Raw genomic sequence first — 24,879 nt, forward strand, 5'->3', positions numbered from 1 at the left:
TTATAAACCTAGGTAGTCACTATAGTTTTGGCCCACCCCAAGCAACATTTCCATCTAGTTTTATGGATTCTTAATCCTACAGGATAGAACCTCCCTCTATTACATAGTGTTAAGATAAAAGGTTCTAATTGTGACTTAATAGATAAATGAACCCTTGAGATTTTTTATTTCCGGAGAGGTAGATAACAAATCTCATGACCGCATGACTAACTATGCCAAGAGCAATTCAATGTCAGTCATTTGAATAAACAATTGAAGGGAATAAAGGGATGGAATACTTGAAGGAAAAACAATCGCGTTGATATTTAGCAAATTTTGTTCCACAAAACCCAAACTACTGGTTAATCAAACTTGGCAATAATTACATTTATGGTGAGACAAAATGATAGCATGTTATTGTTTTATCAACAACTTATTACAAATTGTTTGAAATAGAAAAATCAACCTTTTTATGAAAGAGGTTATTACAACACTCCTAAATTAGACATTTCATTTGTATGTTTTTGTTTTGGTCGGTAATATATGTATTTTATTGATATTCATAAAATAAGATTACAAACAGTAAAGTGCATCCACCCTGTCCCTCCAAAAAACAGACCACCCACCAGATCTATATCTGAAACAGACACAAAAAAAACCCCCACATTGTTGAGACATGGACTAGCTAGGACTCGAACCTAGGACCTCCCATATGTTGCTGGAGTGCTCTACCACTGAGCTATTGGCCCCTCTTGGACCAATCCATCGTCGATCCAGGTGTGGCTTATTTCCAACACCAACACCCCCCCTTAAGCCACACCTCTCGTGTGATTGGGGCTCCTAGCCTGGACCTGGCTCTAATACCATGTTGAGACATGGACCAACTAGGACTCGAACCTAGGACCTTCCATACATTGCTGGAGTGCTCTACCACTAAGCTACTGGCCCTTCTTGGACCAGTCCATCGTCGGTCCGGGTGTGGCTTATTTCCAACACCAACACACATGACACGCTCCAAAAAGCAAAAAACACCAAACCCAACATGTATTCGCTCGATAACTGTCACAATACATCCATACATTAAAATACATTTCCATAGCCTTAAGCCGATACGACTATCCTAACAAAGAAACATAAAACAAAACTATGCATTTATCCATTTTGAGCAAACTCATCTAGAATCTTGGAAGAGCCATCACCACATCCAGTGTTCGCTTCCCCTGCCTCAACTTGCAATCCTCCTCCGCCCTAGCAACCTTGTGCGTCGCTCTCAGCATCTCTTCCACTCTCATCAACTCTACAAAGGTCTTCAACGCCTTCCAACCGCATTTTGCCAAAGCCCTAAATCTTGCCTTCAGCTCATCCTCTTGCCATCGAACAAACGATATGTAATTCACCGGCACATCCACTCCTTCAGAGACGTCAATGCCCACTCGAAGGATAACCCATTTAAAAATGGAATCCATGCCCATCAAATACTCTTTGGCAATTAAATCTTGCAGAACCCTCTTCACCTTGTCCACCGAGTCCTCAAACTCTACACCCCAAGCTGCAATTAGTGAGGAATCCGTCTATCAAAACACCATCCTTTATTGTCCTTGTTCTTAGGATTAGTATAGGATCTCTTAAGCCTTATCCCTTTTGTCTTTATTTTCCAAGCAAGTAAATAGAATCCACGATCCACCAAAGTTCAAGCAAAATGTAAGTCCCCTTGTGATTCCAACAAAATCACATCAATTTCACTGAGTATATCCACAGCATTTAAGTCACATAGTTCACACTGTAAATCTTGGAGTCATCTCATTTGATCACGTTGTATAGCATAAGAGGTTTCTTTGTTCAAAAGAGGATAGAATACCTTGGTTTTTTAGTCTGTGTTTGTGACGCATAAAAAACACATCAACATGTCTAAGGGTCTCCAGTGGCAAATCTCAACTAGGGGTTACAGTTGTGCTTCAAGAGCTTCATTATTCTCTGTTGTTTCAAGTGTTTGTATGAGTTTTAGTGTGGTTTTGTAATCAATTTAGTTCTGAATTGTCTGCTGTTGTTAGTAGCATATTTCATAATGTATTTGATGTTGTGAAAAGCTATATTTCATATGTATTTCTCTTGTGAACTCATGTTTGTGATTTGGAGAGTTTGTGTGAGGGTTTCAGTGAGTATATGGTGGATTTGGAGTCTATTTGTAATGTTTTCTGTGGCAGATCTGTGGACTGTTATCAACAGTATTTTGTGAGGAATATATTACCAAAATTGTGTTAAAATTACCTATTTGTGTTTCCATTGAAATTTAGAATGCTAAGTGGCATTTTGGTGCAATTTTCGATATATCCAATTTCACCGTCATTTGTAATTTGCAAATATGAGTTGGTCTAGAGTTCATGTTTCAAATCTGATATAAAATTGCAGCGAAGGTTATTACATTAACTCAAAGAGTAGGTGTTCATTCTCCTTTTACACAAACCTTCCACACTATGAGTATGTTAGTAAATATGACTCAGGTAATAATGTTCCTGCTGTTTCAATGGCATAAGAACGTATTCACGTCATCAGTTTGGCATCAAGCTCTATGTACGCACATGTACAGAAGCAAATAATGTGAACTAGATAAGTATAAGTTTAGTGACGCTAAGTATTTCATTTTCCAACAATGTTGCCAAGAATTTAAGAGAAATCAATCTTCAAAAAGACATTAAAACAAATTAAACTTTTTAAGATATTTCAAAAAAGTAATCAAGAAAAGTTCAACTTCAAGGATATATTAAAGTTATTGTCAAAAGATGATTGCACAGAAACATAAAGATGCTATATCCTCATTATTTTACTGGTAAACCCTCTTTAATCATGTATGCAATTAATTTCAAAAAGTCAAGAATTCATGCTACATACGGAAATTACATCATTTGTTGTAGCAAATAGGAACACAGAGTGTAATGTAATAGCTTATAAAATGATCAAAAGAGCTTGACTCTACTTCAGAAATTGAAAACAAAGACGGGAAACATCTCTCACAAAGCAAAAACTTCCTAGTGGGGGGATGTAGCCTCCTCTTGATCCCCATTCAAATACATCCTACTGGGAATCCCCATGGTTTACTCAAATCAAATATATATTCCCACAAAGTTGGATGTGTGTTACCTAGAAAAGTGGTGTGAAATAACAAATCCAGCATTGTCTGGCTCTGACTGTCTAGTAGCACTTTGGTGGTAAAACTGTATTTTATAAAATTAAATGGTCTCTATTTGTTGTTTTGTGGGCTGTGAAGCTTCCCCTCCACTTGTGTCGTGCGTCTGAAACTTTTCTTGAATCTATTCCTACAGATCATAAGGCTAGTGTCTATCTTGAAAGATATGAATTGGTATGTGCGTATTCCCTTATTCTGGAAACATTTTGCCTAGTGGTCTTGTTTGCACTAATGCCTCATTTCAGCACTCCTACCTTGCAGTATCAATTTTGTCAGCCTTTGGGGAGGAAATTTATATAATTCTCTGTTTTGTCTTGCCACATCCAGGAACTAGGTTTCAACCCATCCCTTGGTACCCAAACTGTTCCTGGTGGATGTGCTTACATTGCCAACACAATTCACAAGTGAGCATATTCTTGCTTCTTGTATTCCCCATGAATTGGCACTTTTTATAGAGGGAAGTGGTAGATAGAGAACAAGTCTCTTGCAGTTGACCTCGTAAACTCATTGCAAAAATCTCTGATCAAAAGGTCATGCCATTCGCCAAAGATTTGGAGATTCTTGAGATGCACTAGGAAACATCTGGAGTACTGACTAACAAGTTAAAAACTAAACTAGTTTTGGTCAATACAGTGAGTAGGGATGTGAGTTCCTTTCTGTAATGGTTCAGTGTGTGCCCAATCTTCAAGAAAGCATATTTATTCACAAATTTGCACCTTGCTGTTTTAATGTGCATTTTTGGCATTCATGTACCCATTCGTTAAAGAGCTGAGTAGCTTACCAAGAGTTATCCAAGATATCAATGCTGATGATGATTTTGCCGTTTTACAAGGCCAAGTCTATCACATCAAACTATCTATACTTTTATGCATCCTTACTTTATTTGAATAGTAGAAACAAAAACCACCAAGTTATTTTTTATTCAATTACATAAACAGATTTGAATTGAGGCACAAATTTTCAATATTTTCCTTCTATTACTTGCATAAACCATACTTGTTTGAGATTTATCTTTTTGTAAGCATACAAAGGAGCAAAATTTAGTAGAAGATTAGTTGCAAGTGCACTTCTCTCTAAGAAACAGTTTACAAATTTATCAAAGAAATCAGAATATCTTTCAGAAATTATAATCCTATCTGTTTGTTGGTAAAACTAACAAAATCAGCTCAGAAATGATGTTAATCATCTAAGCCAAAATGCTAGGATCATGAAAGCTAGACAATAATATACGTGTAAGAAAGTAAGAAAGAATGATTCCTCTCTACCTCATTGACTACAAAAGTGCAAAGTTAACAATAAAATAAAGAAAAACTCGTACTACTATGCCTGTGTGACCGACAAAAATGGATTCCATGCCAACTTTAGAAGCCCAAATCTCCTAACAAATAGTTCCATACTAACAAAATCAAGTTTTCCACAAATTTGCTTCTTAGTATCTTACAGAGATGTAAGAACCAAATTGGCATCAAAGTCTCAAATATCTACAGATGGCAACATTAATTAGTTGTACACAAAGTTATAGGTAAATCAAATTTGATTCAAAACTCAAATAGTGGTATGGCCATTTGCATTTCAGAATTTAAAAAAAGAAAACAAGCGTGTCTATAAAATATATGTTGCAACGAATAGCTCCCACTCTCAACAGTGAGAATAATGTGGTCAAGAATTAATGAGGGCACTCGCTCATTTTTTGACTGGGACATGTGTGTTTTAGTAACAATGTAGCTGTGTATGCCCACAAATAGTGTAAAGAAGGATATTGGAATGTTGGCTACTAAACAGAGCATATGAACTGCACTAGACACAACAAATTCCCTAATCTTGTTTTACATCAATGGAGCAATGGATATAGCTACCGAACGAAATTTACATTAAAGGAATATGAGCACCTGATATAAAATCCCTAGAGCTGCACCTGAGTCGTTCCATGGAGGAAACAATACCAAAACTCCCCTGCATCAAAAGTAGCGTCCTATATTTTCAAGCAGGCATAGGATTCCGGAGGTTTGGTCCTCTCCCAGTAGACTAGTTGACCAACTAGCTTCCAAACAGTGACTTTTATGAGGAACTGCCATTTTCATTATTTTGCTCTCTCTGTTCAGAAAAACTGGTATTAAGTTCCAGGACAGAAGCACTGTCAAAGCTTTCTGAAGTAGACCATTTGCATGTGAAATAGAAGATGCAGCTCATCATGGCATCAATTAGGATCACAAATGAATGCATTATGACTAATAGAGGACCCTCCCAAATCCTAGAAGATCCATCACCGTAGCTAACCGTCTTCACTCTGTGGTCAAAAAGGCCCTCCACAAAAGCTGTCCCAATACATGTCCCTAAGAATATCAATAGGCCCACTTGGGTTCTTTCTTTGATCAAAAACATTGATCTAAAAAATGCTCCCATGCCATAGTAGTCTTCCAAGATTGAAACCACTATCGCCAAATTGCAGATAATCATAGCATGTGCAAACAACAAAGAGAAAATTACCCCTTCTCCGAGTACAACATATATTGCCCAAGTGGGAGGAACCCCCAGGAAAATTATTGCATTTATTGAAACCAGGACCAGCAGGAGAAAAATAACTATGCACCCAAGAATGGTAATACAGTTCCACAGATATGTTAAAACAAGATGTTTCCAGATCTTCCTTATCATGGTAAGAAATTTTTCTATTAAAAGCTTTTTGCTTGCATAGGTTAAAGCTACAGAATAAACTACTATAGCCTTGGAGAATAGTAAGAGGGTAATATAAAAAGGGAAACAAAATACGAATGACAGAACACTCTCAGATAGTTTATGGAAACCTGATCTAGCAAAATGACCTTTAGGGAACCCAATGGATTCGGCTACTAATTGAAACCAAAGAGATAACTTTTCCACCTTAGACTGATTGACAAAAAAATTGGAAAGAAAGATTGCAGATACCGGGCAGATAAATACTGCTGCAACTGTCAAAAAGGCAGTAGAATTGAACCGAAGAATTCTTACAGTTTCCCTCAAGATCTCCAAGGCTGTTAGAGAGTTGAATTGCTCCATCGCAATGTTCAAGTTACTGGGCAATCTGCAGAGCACATTCTCCTCCCTCTCCGTTGCATTGTCTCCAATGGGGTTTTGCACCCATATTTCCTCCCTTGTATCTCTTGAAGAGCTTGATCTATGTAAAGAAACATCTATTAATTCAATAGTTTCATCAGAGTGCACCATCGCTAGCACCTCTTTCCTGCTTTCCCTGCAACAATTTTGGCAGTCCTTCACTTATGGGCATTCTTTATCAAAATGTCCATGTTGAACCCAGCTGGGCTTTATGTTAGATCTATAATATCCTTCCTGAACCCAGTTGGCCTTTTTGTTACATCTACAATGTCTTTCCTGAACCAAGTTTGGATTTTTGACAGATCTCAATCGTGGAAACTATACCAAATCACCAATGATGCCTCTACTATGCGCTACTATGCGCTGTCAATGGTTTTCTAGAAAATGTGCCCGTAATAGTACCTAGTCCTGGTTATAGAAATCTTCTAGGTATTTGTAGACGGTAAATCTAAAAGATGGGTTCTCGGAAAAAATAATGTACCTTGGTTTGGACTGACATCCTGATTAGATCTCCTTCTGCATTGATTGTGAACCCTTCCAAAGGCTCCCCATCTCAGAAAAATTAGGGAAATTTAGCCGCCTGAGTGACAGTGCAATGCGTAAATTTTTTGTTGTGGTCTCTGCTGGTAATCGGGTAATTGTGTTTTATGGTGTTGAACTGTCCCTTTGTTTTTCATTTTCATATATAGTAAATATGTCAGCGTTCGACAAATATCCCTTCCATCTTCATTGTGCCATCTGTGTTATTCCTAACGTGAGACGGGAAAAAGAGGGATCCGTTTGACCCTGCGCTCCGCACAACCAATTGCAAAGTGTAGTATTTGACTCTACGACGTTAACTAGTTTAACCACTACGCCCATAGATCACAATAATTCAATTGTTTTGGATTTTATCAATGGATTTTTGGTCTTGTGAAGTTGATCAAGTCTTGTTGAGTGCAAGGTCTCGATATCATAAGAGAAGGGATTGGTATTGTACCCTGTGCAAATTTGGTGGAACGGATACCCCTCAAACCTTGGCTCTTAGTCGAAGAGGTTTCAGCCTAAGGCTCGTACTCTCAGGGCACACTCCTGACCTCACCTTTTAGATATCATGTCTCTAGGGGTCTGAATCTTGGTGGATGGTGTAATCAAGGAACTTACCATCACCCTCAACAATTATGCTCACCAAATTGAGTTACAACCTTTTGAATCAAATTCAAATTGTCACAATTTATGTGAGTTATTTATAGTACAAGAGATATTTTATATCGAATGTTCATATACATACCTATTATATCATGTCTATAAGGGTTTGGATCTTGGTGGATGGTGTAATCAAGGAGCTTACCATCACCCTCACCAAATATGCTCACCCAACTAAGCTATAACCTTTTGGTTCAAATTCAAATGTTCACAATTTATGTGAGTGATTTATAGCATAGCCTATATTTTATATAGAACGTTTATATGTAGCTATTGAATATATATGTATGTCCATCTTATATGAATTTTTATTATGTATAATTGGTTTTAAAAGTTGATCTAGATAAATAAAATTGTTTACAACGAAGGAAATTGAAATTGACCTCATGCATGTGAAGGGGGTTGTCTAATTGCCTCTGGAGGAGGCCAGTGTCCTCCTCCACCCAAGTAAGCATCCTCCTTACGCTAAAGTTTAGCAATCTGTGGTAAATTGCATTTATGTTATTTCGTTTCGCGTAATGGTTTTTCTCTAGCCTTTCAATTTATGCTTGGCTCTTCATTGTGTTAGTGGCCTTAGTGGAGATTGGGTTGGTGATGTACTTTCTTGCCAATGGATGGCTCCCCACCCTCGTGAGGGCATGAGGCTGCAAAAACCAAGACAACCAATAGCAAATCTTTCAAAGATGCTTTAATAGAAACCCCTAAGGCATTACCTAAACGGGCTAGATTTGTTGCTAATATTGTCTACAACATAGAGGATAATGGAGCCGATGAAGATCGACAAAGTAAGTCACCCTCGAACCCTAATAAACTTACCCTCTCTCCTACCTCTGAAATGTTGGATGCTTTGAATATTGAAAAAATTTGACTAAAAGAAGTTGCTAGTTCCCTGGCGATAGTGGAACCATCCAAAGTGTTGGCCAAGAAATTTCTTGATGCCTGGTTTAAGAATGTTTGGATTAACAAATTAGGTTTTCAAATTACCTTATGTAGAATGATTCAAAAAGGGTTATTTATTATTTTTTTCAAAGATAACAAAATGCAAGTTTCTATAACTATTAAGCAATATTGGAATATAGGAAACCATGTTTTTTGTGCCTTAAAATGGTCTCCTAAGGTTGTTTGTGATGAAGTTATGGCATTGCCTTGCCCTAGATGGGTTGTTGTAAAGAAAGTTTTGCCATAAGGAAGTTAAGTAGCGGAACAACTTCCTACACTAACCTTAAGAGGAGGGTAATGCAAAACTTTTACAAATCATTACAACAGTTATAGAAACTTAACAAAAATAAACATAAATAGCAAGCATACCACAACATGGTGATTTACGTGGGGAAAACCCTTTCAGGAGAAAAAACCCCACATTTCAAAAGCCGCTCAGTATATTATTCAGAAATCAATAATAGGTTACAATATACTTGCAGAGCAAGCTTTTCACAAGAGTATCACCAACCAAAGATTCAAAGGCAACTCAATAGCGATAAGACTTTTACATACAACCTCCATCTCGCACAACTCTTATATAAGAGATACAATACATAAAACCGTCAAACAATATTACAAAACTATGGGCTAAAGCCACCCAATAAAGTGGAACCGACATTATCTACAATCCTAGATGACCTATGATGTGTCAAAACACGCATCAACATGTGTACCTCCCTTGTATAGCTCATTTATGTGTCTGATGAATTGTTAGATTTCCTATTTCAAGAGACCAAACTTTTGGAGGCCATAACTTGTGAACTGGGTGTCTGATTAACGAATTGTTTGTCGGAAAGTTTGCGACATGTGCTTTATGACCTCAGAACCTGCTATGTCAATTACAACAACTTCTTAGGATGTTTTGAAGCCTCTAAATCCCACAAAATTGAATTTAAAACTTTCATCGCAACTTTCAAAAATAGAAACTTTAATATCTTCAAACCTAGTTATGATCTTGCAATGAAAATTTATCAGCATGCTTATCTAGACAATCCGAAGCTTTGGGGAAAATTGTGAACCAATTCGTGCTCCAAAAAAATTACTATAAATAGTAACCTTGTATTAATGCAAGGTTGAGACACCATTTTCCCAACATTCTCCCACTTGTCGAACACCTTGCAAGAGAACAGAGAGTATCTACACAATAAATTAATTGTTAGGGGCCATGAGGCCCGTAGACTCTGAACACCATTTGAACTTCTCAGTGCTCACATCCTTAGTTAAAAAATCTACAACATGTAGTTAGCATAAAATGCATATTGTTATGTTTGATAATTTTGGCTACCCGACAATGTATTAATTAATTATATTAAGTGGGTTGTCACTCTCAGGTAGTTATGCGTCGGTTGGTTAACGGTTGTGTACCTCTCGGCAACTATCGGGTTCGTTAAATATGTTGTATATTGCCTAGGAAAGGAGTACAGTATAGTCGGGTCTATTGCAATCCTTAGCCGACCATCTCTAGTCTCTTCTCTATAATAATTGCATGTGTGAATAAAGATATATTTTACTATCGTGTCCGGTATGCAATATCATGTACATTATTATTTCTTGTAGTTAATTTACCAATTATAGTGGTGAACATTTTGGTGTCATTGCCTTAAAATAAATCGGGTCAGCCTTGAGTGATTCATGTATGTAGACCCCATTAAAGGTGAGAAGAGGCCACGGGGTGGTCAAGACCAAGTGATTAGGTGATCCACCGACCCTCCGTTGGAGGGATCACAAAGACGAGTTGGAGCCTAGAAGTAATCAGAGTGTTGGGACGTAGGAGGTGGACGTTTAGAGGACGCGCATGTGTCTGAGAGTGCAAGGAAAGAACTAGAACATAGTGGTTGGATAGTCCACCAGAGTGTTGGAGACGCTGAAGGTGGACGTGTAGAGGACGCCTATGTGGTTGAGAGTGCAAGGACAGCACCAGAACATAGCAATCAAAACAATCCACCCAGGTCCGGCCCACACAAGGTGAATACACACGGTACCTTCCGAGTGAAAACAATGGTGAATACCTAGGAGAAGCAGAAATTGTCGAAGTTCACGGGGGATGGATCAAAGGACCCCGTATGACACTTCAAAACATGTATAACCATTTTGGAGGCAAATGGCCAAGACGACAGGGACTACATGCTGAAGGCATTTCCCACCACCCTTCGGGGGATCACCATTGACTAGTACACAAACCCCAATTCCCAACACAAGACAAGATGGAGTGATCTGAAGAAGGCATTCTAAGAGGAATTCAAACTCTTGAGGGATGACAACGAGATCGTGGCCAAAATATATAATACAAGCAAGGGAAAAATGTGAGTGTGCGCGCTTACAACCATAGGCTCAAAGAACTGTTGAACAAGATGGAGAACCAACCATTCGATGGGTTGAAGAAGAGATGGTTCACAGAGGGATTGTTACCCTCACTATGCAAGAAGATGAAAGTAGTGCCTCTGTCCTCGTATGTTGATGCTTACAATCAGGCGATGCACATCGAGAGTGAAAACAAAACCTCCTCCCAAGAGAAGAGGAAGACCGACGATGATGAGAGCCCCGAAGGTAGCAGTGATGAAGAATCCAAAACCGTATGAGGCCTTCAACGGGATATGTCGAGAATGATGAAATAATTGAAGGGTGAGAAAGGAACCAACAGAGAAGGTAATGAACTATGGTGTACTGAGTGCAAAAGTGAGGGGCACACGAAAGGTAATTGTCCTAGAAATATGTTTCGTGAAATTTGCCAAGTGCTGGGGCATTCAATCAAGGAGTGCCCGTACAATTTGAAGATGAGAAGTACACAAGTACTCTTCACTCATGGAGATTATAGCCCATCAAAATCATAGAATGTATCGCCAAGCATTTCTGAAAATCAACGAGGGTGAAACCAAATACAATACGACTCCAGAGGAGGTCCTATCATATAGTGTCGACAATGTAGTGAATGGGGACACTTTGTGAGAGATTGTCAGAACAAGAAAGATAACATACAATTATTGTGCAAATGGTGTGGACCAGGTGACCATGAAGACACCATCTATCTAAAGAAAAAAGGGGTAATTTGTTGGCATATGTGCAGAGTATGTTGACATGATGATATTGTATGTTGTCGTTGATGTAAGTATGATGAAGATTGAACCGCTATATTGAAGTAAGCACTTGCAAAAGAACTGGTATATGTGAAAAAGTGAAGCGGCATAGCTGTCCAAGTGAACCGGTATGTTGAAATGTGAACCGGTATATGTGAAAAAGTGAAGCAGTATGTTTTTCCAAGTGAACCGATATGTTGGAATGTGAACCGGTATATCAAATGTTTTGTATCAAGGGTTCATATGGTATGACTACCAATTGGTAGTCTTAGCTTCAGGGTTTCTGGTTGAAGTGTTCTATGCCTTTGTGATTCAACCGATGACATTGTGTGATGTGTTAGCATTGTAATGAAGAACATATTGTGTTGCCACATCAGCCTTGTGCGCATGAAGGATCTTGCATGAAGGAGATTGATCCTATCTACCTCAGGAATGTGTGAAGTCTCTATAAACGGTGGAGAACGCATGATGGGTTATCAGCCTCCAAGAAGCGGTGAAGAATGAACAATGGAGAATGCCTTGAGATCTGTTCAAGACTATTGTAATCAATGCAATATGATCAACGGTTAGGGTTGAACCGACTGAATTGCTTAACCTAAATGTTTAGGGTTTAGGGTTTATGCTATCGACCTATCTGTTTCCTATAAGGTCGATGTTGTTTTTCATGTTGAGGTTGTTGGCAAATGTTGTGTATGTATCTAAGTGCAAAGATACGTGATTCTTGCCAGACCACATAAGAGAATAGATACCTACAGAGTGTGAGTGCAAAAGGAAGGAACTAAAGCGGATCTGCATTGGCATTGAGTGTTGTTACTAGATCATTGTAATACCTATTGACCTCTAACCACTTCAACAGTTGGAAAATCCCTTAACAGGGTAGCTTTAACCAGCTTGATGTAAATCCTTTAACAGGGTGACTCAAAATCATTGAGTCCTTAAAATCCTCTAACAAGGTAACCTTTAATAGGGTTTAACCCTTAACCTGATATGTTAGCCATCCCTTAATCGGGTGATCCCTAGCAGGATCGGTTCCTAACAGAACCTATTGTAAAGTCTTTAACCGGACTAGGCTCCTAATAGAGCGGACTTCAAAACGGTTCAAAGAACATCTTGTGGGTATTCATCCCCACCGTGGTTTTTCCCGGTTGGGTTTCCACGTGAAAAATATGTGTGTTATGTGTGATGCTTTAATATTCTCTGTTAAGCGGTAAAGCATGTTGAACCAGTAAGTCTTTACATTTCAGTTGAAGTATTACTAGTGTATGCATATGGGTGAAGTGGAAATAAGATGTTAGATTGTGTGATAAGCTGAGTTACCGGTTTATGTCTTTCATTGTGCTTAACCAGTAGTAATCTGGTTTAGACCAGTGTTATTGCTTGCCAGTCAAAGTGTAGGGTTCTCAGTCTAACCGGTTCAAGGAAAAGTGTTTTTATCAATACTAATTCACCCCCCCCCCTCTCAATATCAGTTTGGAACTACTGTTCATCATTGATTCATCAATTGGTATCAGAGCATCCTCTAGGTCCTCTATGTTGTAAGCATGCCACTTGAGGTAAAGATCCTACTCTAATGATGAAGAGGGAAGGTCCAAAGTTCAACAAAGACAACTTTAAAATATGGAAGGACAGAATAAAGATATACATCAGAAGCATGCGTGCTCAACATTGGAGCTATGTTGAGAATGCTTATGTTATCCCTACCGGTACTCTCACCGATGTTCAAAAGAGAGAGATTCAGGAGAATGGGCAAGTCATGGAAGCCCTAATTAGCAATTTATCTAACATTGAGTTTATTGATGTTCAGGACAAAGAGAATCTCAAAGAAGTATGGGATGCACTTGAGAATATCTATGGCGGTGATGAGCATGTGAAACAAACTAAGGAAGAAAGCCTTAGGGGAAAGTTTGAAGACATGTGGATGGTTGAAGGAGAAACCATTCAACAATATGGAATAAGAATCAAAATTATTGTTGGAGATATCAAGAGTGCGGGTGGTAAAAAGGAAGATTCCACTGTTGTTAGCAAAATTTTGAGATCCTTATTACCGGTCTATGCAATAAGGGTTGTTTCTATTCAGGAGTTGAGGTCTGTAGACAAGACAAAGGTATCCCTAGACTCCATCATTGCAAAGTTAACAGCTTATGAGCTAAATAATTATGATGGCAGTATTCAGAAGACTGAATCAGCCTTCAGAGCATCTGTTGCACCATCTAGAAAAGGCAAAGAAGCTAATACCAGTGGTGAACCAAGACAAAGTAGAGAAATGTATGATGAGGAGATCCTGATGGAATTTGAAGCTCTTCTTGCCAAGAGACTTCTCAAGGGAACCAGTAAATACAAAGGTAAGCTTCCTTTGAAATGCTTTTCTTGTAACCGGATAGGACACATTGCTATAAACTGCCCTAATGGTGACAACAAGGACAAACTGGAGAGGTTCAAGAAGTTCAAAGGAGGAAACCGGAGAAACTGTTTTGTAGCAGTTGATGAAGGTGTCACTGATGAGGAATCAGAAGATGAAGAAAATGAAGATATTGTGTTTGTAGCAGTCAAGGAAGATGTGTCAGACAGGAAGGCTCTTGTCTCCCACTTTGATAATTCCAATGAGTGTATTATTGACAGTGGTTGTTCTCACCATATGACTAGTGACCGGAGTAAGTTTCTATCTCTGGAAGAGTATGATGGTGGTGTGGTTCGTTTTGCTAATGATGCACCATGTATGGTAAAAGGCAGAGGGTCCATCTCTCTAAATGGAAGAAGTAGTGCTGACAATGTGTATTGGGTAGAAGGTCTCAGACACAACATTTTGAGTGTTGCTCAACTGAATGATAATGGACTCACTCTGGAATTCAAAAATGGAGTGTACAAAATCAAAGGAAAGAATGGTGAACTGATGGCTACGATATGCAGACCAAAGGAAACCTATTTCAACTAAATGCTAATGTCAGTATATGTCTAATGGCTAAGTTTGAGGATAAACTTTGATAAGATTGTGAAGGCCAGTAAGATCAAGGAAGTTAGAGGATTGCCTATGTTGAGTAAACTAGAGAATCCTTTGTGCATAGAGTGTCAACAAGGGAAAATTTCTTCCTCAACCTTCAAAGGTAAACCTTTCATTGCAGAAAATTTACTTGATCTTGTGCATACTGATTTGTGTGGTCCTATGAAAACTAGGAGTGTGCAGGGAGATAGGTATTTTATGATTCTTACTGATGATTGCTCAAGAATGATGTGGGTCACATTCTTGAAGGACAAATCTGAATCTTTTGGAAAGTTCAAAGCCTTCGGAGCACTTGTAGAAAAAGAAAGTGGTAAGAGGATTAAGTGCTTAAGAACTGATCAAGGAGGAGAATTCAGTTCCGGTGAATTCAACAAATATTGTGAAGAGAATGGCATCAAGAGGTAACTATCTGCCCCTCGGAATCCACAGCAGGATGGCCTAGCAAAGAGAAACAACCGGACTATGGTTGAAGCAGCTAGAACTATGTTGATCCAAGGAAAGGTTGCTCACACCTTTTGGAGAGAAGCAGTGAAAACTGCAGTCTACACAATGAACCGAGTACTCATCAAAAAGGGTAAAGACAAAACACCTTATGAGTATTGGACAGGTAAGACACCAGTGGTAAGATACTTCAAAGTGTTTGGTAGTAAATATTGTATCAAGAGGAGTGAACATTAGAGCAAGTTTGATGCTAAATGTGATGAGGGAATATTCCTAGGGTATTCCACAAAGAGCAAAGCTCTCAAATGTTTCAACAATAGGACTCAGAGAATTGTTGAAAGCATCAATGTTAGAGTTGATGAAATCTCTGAGAAATCTGAGGAAACCGACAGTGAGCAAGTAGGAGATGAACCGGTAGTTACCTTCTGGGAACCGGTTGCAAAACACCCAAGCACCAATAACAATGCTCCTACACCGGTGGATGTTGATGCTGATGAAGATGAGGATGAAGAAGAAAAGAAAGAGGAAACAACTAAGATCATTCCTAGGTATGTAAAGCTGAATCATGATCCAAAGCAGATCATAGGAGATAAGGATTCAAGAATTCTTACAAGAAGAAAGATCAAAGAAAACTCTTGCATGATCTTTGAATTTGAGCCTAAAACATTCAAAAATGCACATAAAGATGAAGACTAGATCAAGGCAATGGAAGAGGAACTTGACCAGATAGAAAATAATGGTACATGGTCTTTGGTACCCAGACCGGAGCGTAAAAATGTCATTGGCACCAAATGGGTTTTTCAGAAATAAGTTGAATGAAGATGGCTTAGTGGTTAGAAACAAAGCCAGATTGGTGTGTAAAGGATATGCCCAAGAAGAAGGAGAAGACTATGGAGAAACCTTTTCTCTAATAGCTAGATTGGAAGGAGTTCGTATGCTTCTTGCATATGCAGCATTCAAGGGATCCAAGGTATATCAAATGGATGAAAAGTCTGCATTCCTGAATGGAATACTATAAGAGGAGGTGTATATAGAGCAACCATATGGGTTTTCCCTATCAGAAGACAGTGACATGGTGTGTAGGCTACATAAGACCTTGTATGGACTAAAGCAGGCACCTAGAGCATGGTATGAACACTTGCACTCCCATCTTGTGAAGATTGGATTTGAGAGAACAAGTGAGGATAGTAATATCTACCTGAAGTTAGAAGGAGATCAGATTTTGATCTGTGAGGTATTTGTTGATGACATAATCTTTGGAGGAGATAACAAGATTAGTCATGATTTTGTAGATGAGATGAAAAAGGAGTTTGAGATGTCACTTAGAGGGGAGATTAAATTCTTCAGTGGACTACAAATTTAACAAATGAAAGATAGAATCTTTATCACTCAGTCCAAATATGTCAAATAGGTTTTGAAGACCTTTGGCATGGAAGAGAGCAAATTAGTTGGAACACTGATGGTGACCGGTTATAAATTATCCAAAGAGGATGACTCAGGGTTGGTAAATGAGAAGGAATACCGATCAATGATTGGTAAATTGCACTATGTAGTACATAGCAAACCAGACATTGCACATGCAATGGGCATTGTTGCACGGTTCTAGAAAAGCCCAAGAGAATCCCACTTGGTAGCAGTCAAGCGGATTCTGAGATATCTAAAGGGAACTATTGACTATGAATTATGGTATCCATATAGTAATGCTTTCAACATGAAAGTGTTTACAGATGTTGACTGGGCTATAATGTGGACGACCGGAAGAGCACAACCGATGGTGCATTCTTTCTTGGTGGAAGACTAGTCTCATGGATGAGTAAGAAATAGAATTGTATCTCTCAGTCTAAAGCAGAAGCAGAGTATGTTGCAGCATTTATGAACTGCACCCAGACAATTTGGATGAAGCATGTATTAAAGGGCTTCAAAGTTCCTGTATCTGAATCGGTAAGTATATTTTGTGACAACACAAGTGCGATTAACATCTCCAAGAATCCAGTTTTACATTCTAGAACCAAGCACTTTGAGCTTAAGTATCATTTATTAAGGGAAAAGGTTCAGAACAAAGAAGTTGTACTGGAACATGTTTCCAGTAAGGAGTAGTTAGCAAACATATTCACCAAGCCTCTACCGAAGGCTTCCTTTACCTATTTGAGAGGTGAATTAGGGGTGTTGCCCCTTCAAGAGGTGAACTAAAGGTGTGTGCTCCACATCAGCCAGTACTTACATTGATATATATTTTTCAGGATTGGTGTGTTGAAGGATGCTACTCCTTAGGGGGAGCAGCATAGTAGAACATAGATGGTTATGCCTTCACTTTGGCATTGTTGTCAAAGGGGGAGAAGATGTGAAGCGGAGAAGATATCTGCAGTATAGGGGAGAAGATGTGAAGCTCAAAGATATATTTGTATATTGCCATCAATGCCAAAGGGGGAGATTGTTGGCATATGTGCAGAATATGTTGACATGATGATATTGTATGTTGTCATTGATGTCAATATAATGAAGAGTGAACCGGTATATTGAAGTAAGCACTTGCAAGAGAACCGCTATATGTGAAAAAGTGAAGCGACATGGTTGTCCAAGTGAACCGGTATATGTGAAAAAGTGAAACGGTATGTTGGAATGTGAACCGGTACATGGAATGTTTTGTATCAAGGGTTCATATGGTATAACTACTGGTTGGTAGTCTTAGCTTCAGGGTTTTTGGTTGAAGTGTTCTATGCCTATGTGATTCAACCAATGACATTGTGTGATGTGTTAGCATTGTAATAAAGAATAGATTGTGTTGCCACATCATCCTTGTGCACGTGAAGGATATGCCCAAGAAGAAGGAGAAGACTATGGAGAAACATTTTCTCCAGTAGCCAGATTGGAAGGAGTTCGTATGCTTCTTGCATATGCAACATTCAAGGGATTCAAGGTATATCAAATGGATGTAAAGTCTGCATTCCTGAATGGAATACTAGAAGAGGAGGTGTATATAGAGCAACCAGATGGGTTTTCCCTATCAGAAGACAGTGACATGGTGTCTAGGCTACATAAGGCCTTGTATGGACTAAAGCAGGTGTAGATACCTAAAAATGTCTCATTGATCATGTACTAATTATTCCTCTAATTGATTAAATAATCTTTATTATTTAATTAATTTAATTAATCTTATTCTTCTAATTTTATATTTCCTCATAATCTTACTAATTATTCTATTTCTTATTCTTTCATCATTTAATCATTTTAATCATTTTCTAAATATTAATTAAATATTTATTATTTAATTAATTATGGTTAATCCCCCAATTTAAATAATCTTTATTATTTAAATAAATTAATTTTTAATTTCTATCTCTAATCATCTAATCATTCAACCCTCTTCTAAATATTAATTAAATATTTATTATTTAATTAATTGTGATTTAATCCTTTAATTTAAATAATCTTTATTATTTAATTAAATTCCCTTTCTAAATAATTAAATAGTTTCTTTAAATTATTTAATTAGCTAATTAATTCTTCAATTCCAAATCCCCAAATTCTAATTTCATTTAATTTCATCTTCTTCTAATTTCTTCCAAATTCAATTACATGTGCATGATTTCAAAAACCAAATTGAAAATCAAAGTCAAGTTCTAAATATATTCAAATACTAGATTGAATTAATAAATTCAATTATTTGAATAATATCTCATGCAAAGATTAAATTAAAAATCTAAATCTAAATGCAAGCACATGCTAAATTAATTAATTAAATCATTTATCTCTTCAACTTCTATTTCCATCTTTCAATTAGTTTTTTCTAAATTAAGTTTTCTTTGTCATCCTCTTTATTTCCACCAATCAATCTTTTTCTTCCTTCAGTTAGCTTTTTCTCAATCAGTTGACTCAATTAATCTATTCAATCTATTGAGTTTCATTCCTACAATCAGCAGTTCAACTATCAATTTTCATTTAAGCTCACCTGAGTTCACACCTCTTGATCAATCTGTTCCACCTTTCAATCAATCTCATCTAATTTTCTATAAATTGAGCAATCGAATCTCCATTTTCAACAATCACGAACTTTGAATCTTTGTGTCACTTGCAGGTTACCAGTGCAATATCTGAGAGCCATCATACCACGAAGAGGAGAAGAGCAATGGAAGTTCTACGCGGTCACAGAATAGGGAGTTTTTTATTTGATTTGATGATTTATAATTCCTATATCTTAATTGTGTTTTTTCATTGTATTGTTTGTTAAATTTTGATTAGGATAGGGATTCGTGATTTCCCTTGTTTCTAATTGATTACTTTGTTAATAGAAGATGAATTTTGCATCCCACATTTTGGTGAACCCGACGTGAACTAACAATAATTTAACCTTTTTCTGTGTTCTATGTGATTTTTGCAGATTGTGCGGATTTTTCAATTTTTTTCAGGTTGCAAGAATTTTGATAAAAGATATTTCTGTCACGCGATCGAGCTTACATCGTCACACAATCGCATAGACAGAATTGCGCATTCGACCCTTCAAGGTCGCGCATTTGTTCTAACAGGGTCATGCAATCGCCCTATCCAGATCACGCAATCGCCCTTTTGGGATCACGCATTCACACGAAGCTTTGTTGTTTAATTTTTTCTTCCGTTTGTTATCTGTTCTATTTAATTTTGTCTTAAAATTGGTTAATCCGGGATCAAATTGCTTTTTATTTCATGATTTGATTAACACTGTTTATGGCAAGAAAAGTTCAGTTCAAGATTTTAGGTGCAAGAAGGACGAAACAACAAAGGAGAGAAGCCAAACGATATCAAAAAGTTCTCCAAGCAGAAAAATTGATACAAGATTCGTAAGAACAACTGGCCTTAGACAAATATAATAGCCTAGTTCTTTCTTATACAGTTAAATATGATCTAATCAATATTGAATGGATGATGAGGGATTTGGCTAGGGCTTCACAATTTGGTTTCGCAGGTTCCTAATCAGGTTTAGCTTTTCTTATTTATTTTTTAGTTTTTAACTTTTTTTGTTGTTTGCATTCTGTCACGTAATCGACCTGTTAGTGCTATGCAATCGACCAGATACCGTCACGCATTCGGTCTGTTAGATTTACACATTCGGTCTGTAAGTATCACGCAATCCCTCGGGTAGTATTATGCAATTGCCTCTATCAAGTTTTGAGTTTCTTTTTTTTTGTTGGTTTAATTTTACTACTAATCTTCTGTTTGCAGCCTGTAATGGATTCACAGAGAGGATTAGATTAGTAATTTTGTATGAACACTTCACACTTCAATTTTTAGTGCTTAAAATCAACAACAGTTAAAAAAGACATGCATGGATTATCTCACACTTCAATTTTTTAGTGCTTAAAATCAACAGCAGTTAAAAAGGACATGCATGGATAATCTCACACTTTGTTGTTGGTGTTTAAAATGAACATGGGCTAAAATTGACATGCGTGTATCTCACCCTTGGTTTTTGGTGCTTAAAAATCAACAAATGGTTAAAATTGACATGTATGCCTTCATACTTGGATTTGGTGTTTAAAATTGACATGCACATGCGGATCTAACACCTAAATTTGGGCTATAAAACGAACGTGAATCGGGCTGCATTAGATTAAATCATTTTCTATTTTTTTTAAGGTAAAGAACTTTTCATTGTATCTGGGGTGGATCTACAGTTGCACTAACTGACTTTCTACTCGCCATCGAGCTCTGGGGAGAAATAAGGAAGGTGACAACGACATCCAAATTTTCTTTTGTTCTACATAGTGAGGGGTATCTTTGACTGGGGATTTCATCACCCCATAGAGGTACTTTGAATTGGGATGCGTTGGGGATATCATCTCTCCCAACGTACTCTCAAGTGGGTTTTTTGAGCTTCTATATAAATATATTGGTCAAGCGGCTAGAGTGTTGAGTGAATTCGACATATGTGGGGGCCTTCCCTGCACCGATAAGCTCAACTAAAGCCTTAAGTGGCTTGCTCTGAGAATCTGTCATTGGATTGGGACCCCTCGAAACCTAATACTAAGAACCAATTTAGTTGCCAAAAATCCTACATTCAATGGTTCCGGGAGTACAGATCGTACCCCATAGATACCCTTCATGTACCTTACACTATGATACAGGAATCCCTTGGCTAAAAGATCCTCAGATCTTTGGGGTAAGAGAGACTGGCATGCCCAAGAAGTGTGTGTCATGGAGTGGAGCCAATGCTGCCAGACTCTATATCTGTTCATTTTGTCTCAGTATTTCGTAAGGGCCTCACTGAATGGTGTCCACTATCCAGCCTAAGATTGTATTCTGTGCTTTTTTATGTATCGTTGTGATAGACTAGTATTTAGTCAATCCCTTGGGCTATTTCAGGCCCTATTCCATGTATCTCTAAATTTTCTGAGATTGTATGAAAATTGAGTCAGTTGGCTATACATACCTACCAACAATTGTTCTCAGATTTGGAAAACTACAAAACATTGTCCTACACATGAAGTTATAGAAAACAAAGTCCATTTTGAAACTGATTCTCAAAAGTCCTTACATACTTGTGACCCTAGGCAGTCTTTTACACAGTGTTTTACATAGTCGTTTGCATAATCCCACTTATGTCCTCATTATCATCCTCAATCTTTTTTATTATCATCCATAGTAGGTGCATAGTCCTGCATTATCATATATGTCTTCATCTAGACTGCATATACGTCTAAGTCCATTGTCAGTTATAGGTTCATAGCATGTGCCTTCATGGGTCTCCCATGTGATGGTTTGCTCCCCTTCGAGCAACCTAATCTAGTTCCAAATGGCAGTCAACAAGAAATCATTGATGGTCTAGCTAACTTGGCTTGGGATTTAAGAAGAAGCGCACCTCAATATATAGGAGTCATACACGAGATAAACATTGAGTCTAGGATTTCTTGTATAATTGATAGAGAGATTGAGACTGAACAACTTCGTCAACAAATGGGAAGACTTGCATTAGAGAAATCTAGAAATGCTAAAAAGGTCTCACATTAAAATCCTCAATAGAATCTAGTATAGTCATGCATACGTCATATTTACGTCTATTGTCTAGTGTTAGGTCATCGTCTTGCATAGAACCATCCTCATATAAGCAATTTTAGATGCCCGTCACAAGGTCCCAGAAAGCGAAAGGAATAATGGACCCGAACAACACACAGTCTATCAACCCTACTTGGAACATGGACATGTCAACAGGTTAACACTCAGGTACATAGACAATGTCCACCATAAATGAATTACAACAACATTTGACAAAAGAAGAAATTGAGTCTGCACAACAAGACCCACATGTCCTCATGATCTTAGATGCACTTATACATAGCGATAGGGACAAGTATCTTTCACTGTTAATACAAAATGGGGCAAAACTACTTCAGGATTTTGATGTCACAAAGATTTTACCACTAGGAAAAACTTTAGGTCAAGATAACAGTCAAACACCACCCTTGACACAAATACAGGCAATGACCTCCAATTTTCCTCAAAACGTACCTATCCAAACAAATGTCAACACGAATGCAAACTTTCAAACAAGTGCATCATCCTCAGCGATCAATGCTAGTATACCATCACAGAACATACCAATAATATCAAGTGTCTCAGCACCTAGTGCAACCCAACCTCCAATTTCCTATTCCATGGGATCCACATATAGTTATCAAAATGCAAATCTAGGTCTTGCCAATACAACAAGTACAACTCAACCAAACATGGGTTCCCATATCACCTATTTCACAATACCTAGTGGAACGCACAATACACAAGGTTATAATCTTGGTACCTTCCAACAACCTCCTAGTTATGCAACCATGAATCTTTTTGTGGGACATACACAAACACAAGGTATACCTTTGACACAAATAGATATTCTGACACAACAAATACAGAATTTGCAACAACAAATGATGACCATGCAAACTGGTAACAATAAAAAGAGCTACACAATGCAGGACTTACGTCCTTATCCATTCGATCACACATTATACATGCCACCTTTCCCACAACATTTTGAAACACCCAAATTTGATAGATATCGAGGGAAAGGTGATCCTAGAGATCATATCAGAGAATTTTTTACGACATGTATAGAGGTTGCCTCAGAAGATACTTATCTAATGAGACTATTTCCTAAAAGTCTGGGAGGTCCGGCTTTAGAATGGTTTTCACATTTACCACCAACTATCACATCATGGGGAGAATTAGCTGAACAATTTATTGCAAACTTCTCGCATAACATTGACACCCCAGTTACTTTGATGGACTTATGTGTCGCTAAACAATATGAAAATGAAACATTTGCATCCTTCATACAACGATGGAGGGCTCTCTATAGGAGGTGCAAGACAGTTATCCCAGAAATAGAGCAAGTGGATATGCTTACAGAAAATTTGATTCCTAATATTAATATCCAATACAAATGCAATGTCTAATCACATTCAAACAAATAACAAAAAAGGCTCTCAAAGGTGAGAAGGGATTAGTAGAGCAAGGTCTTATTAAGTATGGTAACACCAACAACAATGAGAAATCTAAGTTTTGGTCGAAAAACAAAAATGTTACCAATGATGGTATTGTAGACGCCAGAACGATAAACAGAACTCAACCCATTTTATCTTTGGGAACGAGTCAGTCAATAAATCCACATACAAGGAATAACACAACATCAGCAAATGTAAATGCTACGCAAAACACGAACACAAGATACCCCAGGGAAAATGCTCCAAGAAGAAACTACACACCTTTAGGAGAACCAATTGAGTCAGCGCTCAAAAAGTCAATACAGACAAATATGATCACTTTACCTAAAGTAAGAGTGTATGAACTGGGTCCTTTCAAACCCACATGGTGGAATGATAATGATTTTTGCAATTATCATAGGACTATAGGTCACAAAATGGCAAGTTGCTACAAATAGAAAAACTTGGTCCAAGATATGATAGACCAAGGGGACATCACAATTGATACCGATAAGACCTCAACAAACACAAATCATATGATTTTTAAGGATCCTTTTGTTAAGCATGACAAGGGAAAAGCTACCACATCAGGTACCCAAGACAATACGGCTAACTACACAAAGGTCTCATACGACTACACTATTCATGCCATTAGCTGAGGAGATACAACAAACAATGATTCACAAGAAACACCTGATCAAGAGGACCAATATCAAGACACTCATGGAGATGATAACCAAATTTGCATGATATCTTAAGCACCAAAGTATGATGATGATACAAATCTTTGTCTCAGAGACTGGGGACATGATCAACCATCTCACTTAGGCTAGTTTGAAGATGAACTCATAGAACATATTATGGATGTCAAATAGACACATCAAGACTATGAAGAGGGATTTAACATAAATCTTGATCAAACAACCTATGATACAAATGATACAATTGCTACAGTCACAATTACTCCCAGAGACAGAGATTGTGTAGTGGTTACTCGCAGATCAAAGGTAACTTTACAAGGGATACCACAAAATCAACCACCTATAGTAGGGACTTACAATGTAGCTGAGCAACTTAAGAAAACTCCGGCACATATATCATTATTCAAACTATTGTGTATTTCACCTAATCATAGAGCTATACTGGACAAAGCACTTCAAGATTCAGTAGTGGATAGAGATATAGATGAAAATGCCTTCCAGTCCATGGTAGGAAGTTTGACACAAGGCACACACATTGCATTCACAAAACAAGATATTCCTACTGATAAATTGCTTCATAATGACCCACTACATCTGGAAGCTTACATTCATAAGAAAAGAATCAGAAGAGTACTTATAGATGGGGGAGTTGGTCTCAACATTTGTACTTTAAAGCTGGTCAAAGCACTAGGATATTCTGAACTTCACATTGATTCTTCCAAAAGGATAAATATCAAGGCTTATGATGACAAAGAACGTCCATCTAAAGGCATTGTAACATTACCTATACAAGTAGGAC

At 37.7% G+C, this 24,879-nt stretch overlaps 1 protein-coding gene across 1 annotated transcript; it reads right to left on the reverse strand.

Annotated features, from left to right (window-relative positions):
* Positions 1-4,704: 4,704 nt before the first annotated feature.
* Positions 4,705-7,041, reverse strand: LOC131072593 (uncharacterized). Its single transcript, XM_058008792.1, has one exon. The coding sequence runs from the start codon at positions 6,365-6,367 to the stop codon at positions 5,222-5,224; it is 1,146 nt and encodes a 381-aa protein (XP_057864775.1). The 5' UTR covers positions 6,368-7,041; the 3' UTR covers positions 4,705-5,221.
* Positions 7,042-24,879: the final 17,838 nt, after the last annotated feature.

This window comes from Cryptomeria japonica, chromosome 10 (genome assembly GCF_030272615.1).
Source record: "Cryptomeria japonica chromosome 10, Sugi_1.0, whole genome shotgun sequence".
Taxonomy (NCBI): Eukaryota; Viridiplantae; Streptophyta; class Pinopsida; order Cupressales; family Cupressaceae; genus Cryptomeria; species Cryptomeria japonica.

What these genes read in the sequence shown, in the direction of transcription:
- LOC131072593 (XM_058008792.1), bottom strand. Translation starts at nt 6,367, where the DNA reads ATGGTGCACTCTGATGAAACTATTGAATTAATAGATGTTTCTTTACAT.